Below are 8,407 nucleotides of genomic sequence, written 5' to 3'. Positions count from 1 at the left end.
CACTCTCACAGTGCCGGCGGGGGGCGGGGGGGTGGCATTTGTGCTGGGCCAGGCAGAGGCCCTGGTAATCTCCCAACTTACCCACATCTCATCTGATCACAGCCTCTGGAAATGTGCAGCTGCACTCCTGTCTGTGATAAACTGTATGCTCTCAAGAGTCGTTGAGGACAGGTATTTTCTCCCATGAACCCCTTAGTGCCCCAAATGGAGCACAAGCTAGGGGAAGTGAAGAGTTCCCCACCCCACTTCCAGTGCAGCGACTCCCAGATGTTCCTACAGATGTGGCCATGGCCACACAGCAACAGGCAGGCCTGGCATCAGCTGGGTTTCATCTCAGAAGTGGTTGGGGGCCAGGCTGGTCAGCCCTACCACCGAAGCTTGGAGTACTGGACTACTTGGAGTAGCTGCCATCCACCCCTAGACGTCCCTACCCCATGCCTCAGCAAAAACCTCTTGTAAATTCCAGCACTGTTTATTTGGGCCCGAGATGTCAGGCAGGGGCAATTCCATACTACCCCATTTCCACAGGAACCAAAGCAACGCTGTTCCCATATGTGATTTAGTAAGCTAAATTCAAAAGTAGAATTGGCATCTCCAAATAGTAAGGTAAAAATGCTTCTGTATCAAAGTTGTGATTAAAAAAATATAAAGTTAAACCCACAGGTATAGAAAGAACTGGCAGTCCTGAGAACTGCCCTGAAATGTCAGCCTTGGACTTCATCTAAATCTTTGAAGCAGGTGAACCCTGGGGAAGCCATGGGGTTAACTGTGAGCCTGCCTGGCTTCCGTTCAGACGAACTTCTGTAGTGTCTCTGGCTGTGTGTCAAGTCCCTGCTGGGGAAAGCAGGAAAAAAACATGGGGTATAGTCATTGCAGAGCTGAGACCTGGGGGCAAGGTCAAGCCCTGGAGCCAGGGCTCAGTGTGGGAAAGGCTGGCCTCACCCAGCATTCCCCAGCCTCCTGCCCATCTGGGCACTACCAGGGTCTGGGGAGGCCAACAGCCTGATAGTTCTGAGGATGAGAGCTGGTCCCAGAGCCTGGGGCCAGTGGTGGGAGGTGGGGAAGGAAGGCTGGGTCAGGTCCCAGGGATAGGCCTCTGGGACCAGCTCTGGCCCTTCCAAGCCAGGGGCCAGTACTTAGCAGAAGCCAGGACGAGGTGCTGACAGAGCGTGGACATGTGTCACTGTAGGCAGGCAGGCCCAAGTCCGGGACCACGGCGGGCTGCTAGGACAGCATGGACTGCTGCACTGCCTTCTGCAGCGACTGCCGTGTCACCAGCAGGCGCACCACCTCCTCCGAGCGCTTGGTGAGCCGCTTCCGGGCTTGGTCATGCGTGACCATGGTCATGTCCCAGCCATTCACCTGGCCCAAGGAGAAAAGACAGCCTACCTCAGCTCTCTGCCCTCTGGGATCTGGAAGCAGGATGGGCTTTGGGGTCCTGGCCCACCCAGTCTCCCAAGCTGATGTCTCTGGGCTGGGGGATCCCAAGTGCCACAATGGAGGCACACAGAGGAGAGAGACTGCTCCCTTCTGGGGGCAACTCCAGCATGTGCTCCAAAGTGCTTCAGTGAGCTTCCCAAGTTCCCCAGGAGGCAAAGGTAGCCCCTGACCCCTAGTGCTTCTGGCACCCCAGAGCCTCTGCCCCAAGCCTTGGTTTCCTCCTCTGGAACATGTGTTACCTGCATAATCTTGTCGCCAATCTGCAGCCCAGCAATTTCAGCAGGGCCTCCTTCAGATACTCGTGTGACGTAAATGCCCTGGAAAAAAGCAGCCCCGGTCCAGCCCCAGTCCAGAGAGCAAAGCCCAGCATGGCAGACTCCCAGCCATCCAAATGATTCAGCACCAAGTCTGCCCCCAGCACAGGCTGTGCCAAGACAAGGCTGCCCCACCATGCTCTGGCCCCTGCTGCTGTTCCTCCTGGGCTGGGAGGTCCATTTCCCACCCCCATCCCTGCTTATCATTTCTTAAACCTTCTTAGGACCATTTGAAAGACAGAGCTCTGCTCCTTCCATGAAGGCCCAGGAAGCAGAGACCCACCATCTCAGGCCTTTGTCCCCAGTGGACCCTGGTCCCCCTCACCTTGTCTGTCTTGTCTTCTGAGAATGGATTCTGGGAGGGATCCTGGTCAATTCCACCTCCAATGCTGAAGCCCAGTATTAAGTTCTCACCTTGACGCAGCTTGTGAATTTCAACTCTTTGCTGGCAAAGGAAAAAACAGGGTGGGGGCAGGTGGGTATGTGGACAATGAATCTGGTCTATGTCCAGCAGCAGCCTCAGGCTGCTGGCCCAGCTCAGAGTCATGCCAATGGGGTGGAGCCCAAAGCCGTCTACAGAATTCCAGCTGGTCACCACACTGGGAGACTGGGGTGGAGTAAGGTTAAGACTCAGAACTCAGCCACAACAACCGACCTACGTAACCTTCTGTCCTAGCCTCTGTGACCTTCCTGTTAGTCTCAGGCACCAGCTTCAGTCAACATATACTCTAAGCTCCTGGTCCAAGAGCCAGGAGGCTGTGGCTGCTATAGATGGGGGCCTGTGTCCCAGGGGAGGAACCACACAGGGCAGAAGGGGTCAGGCCCTGAAAAAAAAAAAAATGCAGGTACTCCTTGTTGAGGCAGCTCATTGCTGAGCCAACCCTGTCAAGGGCAAGACTAAAGATGCTCCAGAAAAGCATAGAAGTTCAAACTTGCACAGAAAGAAGAGGAAGTGCAGTCCTGGCCAAGGGACAAGAGCAGAGGCTTGAAGGTGCTATGGATACATGTCCATGAGATGAGTGTACCCTACAGGACTAGAACTGGGAGGTGAGGTGAGACTGAGGCCAGATTAGATAGGCTGTGGAATACACACGCAAGAGGGAGAGGGGTTCTCTGTAAGCCCAGACCCTGCTCCTAATGCATGTAGGAGGCAGAAAAGGGTTCTAGAGCTCTCCCACCATACTCTGCGGCTGTGGTCCCCAAACTGCTAGGCTCCTTTCAAAGCCCTCAGCAGAAGCCCTCCAATCACCAGAGTGTAGGAGCTAGACCAGATCACCCCACCCCAAAAGTTGAGTTTTAACAGGAAGAAAAAAAATACCCGAAGTGACTTGACCTGTACCAACCAGACATTGAAAGGAATGACAAGAGTTTGGACACCTAACTTTGATTCTGGGCCTACTAGGTAGGGCTCTCAGGAGTCCCGGGATAAGGTTGATCATGGTCAGGTTTGATGCTAGAACGATCGACCAGTTGGGTACTCAGGAGGAAATGGATATCTTCCAGCCTTGGGATGTGGAGGACATGGGACATGATTACTTGGAAAGTGAGATCAACAAACTTGAGGACTGCTTGTGGTAGACAGGAGTCAAGGGGAGCACCCAGCCAAGTGGCCTGGCTGAACACAACTCTCAGCTGGGGACACAAGGAGAAGCATTTTGGAGTGCCAGGAGCTACCCAGGCAAGTGTGCAGAAGGCAAATGGACCTATGAAGCCACAGTTCAGAGAAGCCAAAATGGTTTTAACATTCTCAAAATGTGGGTATCACCTTTTATCACATGGGATTAGGCGGGGACTAGGGAGGAGGCCACCCCTACCCCATCCTCAATCCAAAACACCAGAGAGAGAGGCCAGACCCCACCCACCACTTTCAGAAATATTCCTAGTGTTAACAAGAATTGGGAGGGCATGGTCTTAGAGTTCTGAGGAAGGCCAAATGACCTGCCAGGACAGGAGAGAGGGGCAGCAGGAAGTGTGACTCCGGAAGCCCACTAGACTTAGGTCCATTTGCCCAAGTGTGAACTCCTCCAGAACTGCTCCACCTCCTCCAACACACACCTTTGCACACCTTTGCCCCACCCTCAAGATTAGAGGGGAGTACAGGCCCTTAGGCTGGAAGACAAGGCTCTCTCCCAGACTAAGGTGATTATCAGGCAGGTAACTGCCCCTTTCTTGTGCTTCCCCTACACTGCCTTTCCCACGCCCCATCTCCCCCAATCTAAGAAGCAAACCTGACCCTCTTAGAGGCAGCTACGGATCTTGAAAAGCAAGGTTGGTGCAGTCAGGGTAAAGCGTAGGACAGCTGTCTGCAGGTGCAGAAATGTTTCTTACTAGCTAAGGCTAGAGCTGGTTCTCTAAGGTCAACCTCACAGGACACTTTAATCAGTGGCTTCACACCCTGTCACCGCCTGACTACCCTGCACACCCATCTGAGATACTGCAGTCTGTCCCGTGGCTTCAGGACTGGGACTTCCATCTGACACAGTGCCTACCCAGCAGGCATCTCTTCTCAGAGAGATCTGGGTTCTTCCTGAGGGCTTCCTTTAGGGCTGAACGTGAACAGACCTCTTTCCGGAACTCAGTTTCCCCACCTCTGCCTCGGAGTTTGCCTCCCGGCCCCATTCAGCTTTGGCACTGGTGTCTGAATCTAATGTCCCAGTCTCTTCCTCCCCTTACCTTTTCTAATAGCATTTGGCACCCGAGACAAGCCAGTGGGGAGAGCCAGGGGCCTGAGCTAGCCCCCAAAGGGTCTGGTCTCCTCAGTGCCAGGCGGGGAACCTGGACATTGTCCCAGGGGCTGGGGAGGCAGGGAAAGTTTGGAGCAGGAGCGAGCCAGTTGCGGCGCCTCCACTCTGGGGCGGGCGGCGCGGGGTCCAAGCAAGCAAGGCTGGACGGGAGGGATAAGGGACTGCTAGTCAGGCGCCGGCCACCTCCACCCCACAAATCTCCCTCTGGGCGGCGGCGGCGGCGGCGGTGTCTCCCACAGGGGAGGAAGCATTTCCTCATTCCAGAGGCTTCGACTCACGGATGTCGCGGCTGGCGCCCGCCCCCCGCAGCTACCCAGCTGGGGACTCGGGCCGGGAAGGGGGCGCTCTCCCGATACTCCCACAGTTGGGGACTTTCTCCCCAGTCCTTCCCGCCCCTGCGGGCTGGATGAAGTCCAACGAGGTGGCGGTAGTGCGCGGGATCTGATCGCGATTCAGGGTGTTCGGGGCGCTTGGGTCCCAGCCATTTCTGTTGCCTGGCTGGGGAAGACCGCGGTCCCGCTGGGACAGAGCCGGGACCGGAACCCTGGCCGCAGGTTTGCAACAGCTCTGGGTTCAACGCTTTGTCAACCTGTTTGGGATGTCAGTTTTCCTAACTGGAAAGTGGGGGCAAGCCAAGACCAAGAGAAGCCCGCGAGCGCACTCACCACCACGGCGGTGACCGGCTGGCCCGGGACGTAGGACATCTCGACCCCAATCTGGAGACCAAGCCCAACTCAGTGAAGCCCGCAGCGAAAATCCCAGCAGCCGCGCCCTCCCCGGTTAACAAAGGCACCCCGATTCGGGCCGCCCCTTCATGAATAGTTAACGAAGCCCCAGCCAGTGACGGGTCGGAGCGCTGTTCGGCTTTCGGAAGTCCCAGTGCGTGCGTAGAAAGGCGGGGAGGGGAGGGAGCGTAGAAAGGCGGGGGAGGGGTGGGCACCGGCGGCGTACGCGTCAGGGGGCGAGAGCGAGGCTTTGGCGCATGCGCAGCGTAGATCCTCCCAGCAACCTCCAGCGCAAGATGGCGCTGAACGACTCTCTGCCGCTGGCCGTCTGAAGGAACGCCAAGTGTCTGTATCCGCCGTCGCGTTGCAGGTAACTTGTGAGCCTGGGTGGGCCGGCCCGAGCCCTCAAATCTTCTCTGGGTCTTTTGAAGGTCCGAGATCCAGGAGTCATGTGAGGTCTTGGCAGTCCCGGGGGGAGGGGCGCCGTGAACGTAACTCGCCAGGCTCCGGGGGGTCACTTGTAACTTGGTTTCCTCCGCAGCTCCGCGAAAAAACAGGCTGAGCCCCGGCGAATGCGATGGCCGCTGTGGTGGCCAAGCGGGAAGGGCCGCCGTTCATCAGCGAGGCAGCTGTGCGAGGCAACGCCGCCGTCCTGGATTACTGCCGGACCTCAGTGTCAGCGCTGTCGGGGGCCACGGCCGGCATCCTCGGCCTCACCGGCCTCTACGGCTTCATCTTCTACTTGCTTGCCTCCATCCTGCTCTCCCTGCTCTTAATTCTCAAAGCGGGAAGGAGGTGGAACAAATACTTTAAATCACGAAGACCCCTCTTTACAGGAGGTCTCATCGGAGGCCTCTTCACCTACGTCCTGTTCTGGACGTTCCTCTATGGCATGGTGCACGTCTACTGAATGGGGACAGGGATGACTTTTAAAAAAAAAAAAAAACACAGATTGGGAGGACTGTCGCCAGAAATTAACACCGTGTAAACTTAGTTTTTAAGTTGTTGAATTCGCTGCTTGTTCTGTAACGTTGTAATTTATATCTGAAGACGAAGAGCCTGTAATATTCTTCAGATTAAATGAAGCGTGAGACACTCCGTGGAGTATTTTCCTCGCTTAACTCATACCCCATGTCTGGCGTGGGTGCAGAAGGCTGAGTTTTGACTCCTAGAGAGGTTGGGCTGGGTCTTAGCCTTCTGTAATTTCCTCGCATCTACACATAAGACATCCAGAGAGGGCCACTATGGCCCAAGGAAAGAGAAGTTACTGCTAACATCCCAAGAACTAATAACAGTTAATATTAAGCGTTTCTTATATGCCAAGCATTGTGCCTTGTACCTTTTACTCCCATTATCTCATTTAATTCTAGCAATATCCTATGGGGTAGATATAATTATTATCCCTCATTGATGAATCAGAGGCTCAGGTTAACTATACCTCAGCCATAAGAGGCACAGCTAGAAAGAGAGCCAAGTTTGAAATACAGGCCTTTTCATTGCTCTTGCTGTCCTTGCTGAGTGTACCTTTTCAGATCCAAGCTGTCCTTCTCAGTAACTGCTGCTTTCAGCTATGAATTACAGTCCATTTCATCTAGTTACAGTTAACTGTTATTTCCATTTTTAAATACGGTCAAGCTCTTTTCTAGAATATGTCTAATGGAGATTAGATAGAAGACATGTTTAGACTGTAGTGTAATGCTTCTGTCTATATGCTAACCCGTGATCTCTTCTTGTCGGGAGTATCCTAGAATAAAGTACAGATATTTGAGAAATACATATTGTATTACAGTTACAGTAGTAAACTTGTTGCTTGTGGAATTTGTAGTCTAACTGGGAAGACCAGTGTTACCTAATATCACAAATATTTAAATTATGGTAAGCTGGGAAGACAGAACATCGTCCCAAACTGAGCCCAGGTTGGGGAGTGGGGATCTAAACTTGTTGCTTGTGGAATTTGTAGTCTAACTGGGAAGACCAGTGTTACCTAATTTCACAAATATTTAAATTATGGTAAGCTGGGAAGACAGAACATCGTCCCAAACTGAGCCCAGGTTGGGGAGTGGGGATCTAGAAAGTCTTTGAGGGGTGCCTGGGTGGCTCAGTCGGTTAAGTGACTCTTGATTTGGCTCCGGTCATGATCTCAGGGGTCTCTGGATGGACATTCAGGCTAGGAGCTCGACAGGGAGTCTGCTTCTCTCCTCTCCCTGCTCCCCTCCCTTGCACATTGTGCTCATGCTGTCTGTCTCTCTCTCAAAATATATAAATCTTTAAAAAAAAGTCTTCTTTGAGGAAATTATATTTGAGACCTCAAAGTTGAATAATAAGTATGAAAAAGGGGCTACTTTCACAAGAAAGCACACATGTGAGGACCACTGGGCAGGAAGGAGTTTGGCCTGTATCTGGAGAGTTAAGAGGCTAGGACCAGGACTTGGACCAGATCATGGAAGGCTACAGTGGAGATTTTGGCCTTGATCCTTAGAGCAATTGGAGGAAGTCTTTGGAAGTTTTAGCCAGAAATGATGTGATCACATTTGGGTTTTTTCAAAAGAATCAGAAGAGGATCTGGACTTGAATCCAAGTCCCCTTTTATAGACAGTTGTGTGTCCCGTGGCCAATAACAGAGATTGGTCTGAGACCCAGGCCTCATGAATCCTTTGGGGTTCTGGACCACATCCTTGCACACGAAGGAAAGAAACAGATGAGGCCACCGCTTTGCCTCCCTCACCCAGTGACCTCTGAACCCTGTCTCAGAACACCACTGAAGAGACACACACATACTCACCCTTCTCAACCTCCCTGTCCTCTCAGGGCTTTTCTCTGCATGGAAAGGGAAAGTTCATTCCTGATATGGAGTAAAGAGGCAGTCCTACTAGATTGGGAGGTTGGGGCCGTGGGGGGCAGGGGGCAGTGGAATAAACTGATTTAACCATTTCTCTATCACTAGGCAGTAAAGTTGTTTGAAATGTTCACTATTATAAAAAACTATTGCAGAGAATGTCTTTATAGCATTTTGAGGAACTTAATAAACTAAAACAAGATTAAAAGCTTGATTACAAATGCTTTCTAGAGTTTTATCAGATTACACTCATTGAATGAAAAAGTACCAGTTTTATGGTCCCTTCCTAGTCTTTTAATGTTTGCTCATTGAAAGAGTTTTCTTCCTTCCATTTGAATTTCTTTGCAA

At 52.5% G+C, this 8,407-nt stretch overlaps 2 protein-coding genes across 2 annotated transcripts; one reads left to right on the top strand and one right to left on the bottom strand.

Moving 5' to 3' along the window:
- Positions 1-453: 453 nt before the first annotated feature.
- On the bottom strand, positions 454-5,358 carry TAX1BP3 (Tax1 binding protein 3). Its single transcript, XM_004781938.3, has 4 exons — positions 5,164-5,358; positions 2,080-2,199; positions 1,680-1,757; positions 454-1,362 (listed from the first exon to the last, which is right to left on the bottom strand). The coding sequence occupies exons 1-4, from the start codon at positions 5,200-5,202 to the stop codon at positions 1,225-1,227; spliced, it is 375 nt and encodes a 124-aa protein (XP_004781995.1). The 5' UTR covers positions 5,203-5,358; the 3' UTR covers positions 454-1,224.
- A 91-nt stretch (positions 5,359-5,449) lies between these two features.
- Positions 5,450-6,321, top strand: EMC6 (ER membrane protein complex subunit 6). The gene is made up of 2 exons (XM_004781944.3): positions 5,450-5,593; positions 5,765-6,321. The coding sequence occupies exon 2, from the start codon at positions 5,801-5,803 to the stop codon at positions 6,131-6,133; it is 333 nt and encodes a 110-aa protein (XP_004782001.1). The 5' UTR covers positions 5,450-5,593; positions 5,765-5,800; the 3' UTR covers positions 6,134-6,321.
- The last annotated feature ends 2,086 nt before the right edge of the window (positions 6,322-8,407 follow it).

Source organism: Mustela putorius, unplaced genomic scaffold, assembly GCF_011764305.1.
Source record: "Mustela putorius furo isolate JIRA1106 unplaced genomic scaffold, ASM1176430v1.1 tig00000867_pilon_pilon_pilon, whole genome shotgun sequence".
Taxonomy (NCBI): domain Eukaryota; kingdom Metazoa; phylum Chordata; class Mammalia; order Carnivora; family Mustelidae; genus Mustela; species Mustela putorius.
Note: the sequence above shows the minus strand (reverse complement) of the source record. Positions and strands in the feature narration are given on the sequence as shown.

Coding starts and splice junctions, on each gene's coding strand:
- TAX1BP3 (XM_004781938.3), bottom strand. CDS start 5,202: ATGTCCTACGTCCCGGGCCAGCCGGTCACCGCCGTGGTG. Junction 2,200..5,163: donor AGCCGGTCACCGCCGTGGTG/GTGAGTGCGCTC, acceptor TTCCTTTGCCAG/CAAAGAGTTGAAATTCACAA. Junction 1,758..2,079: donor CAGAAGACAAGACAGACAAG/GTGAGGGGGACC, acceptor GCTTTTTTCCAG/GGCATTTACGTCACACGAGT.
- EMC6 (XM_004781944.3), top strand. CDS start 5,801: ATGGCCGCTGTGGTGGCCAAGCGGGAAGGGCCGCCGTTCATCAGCGAG.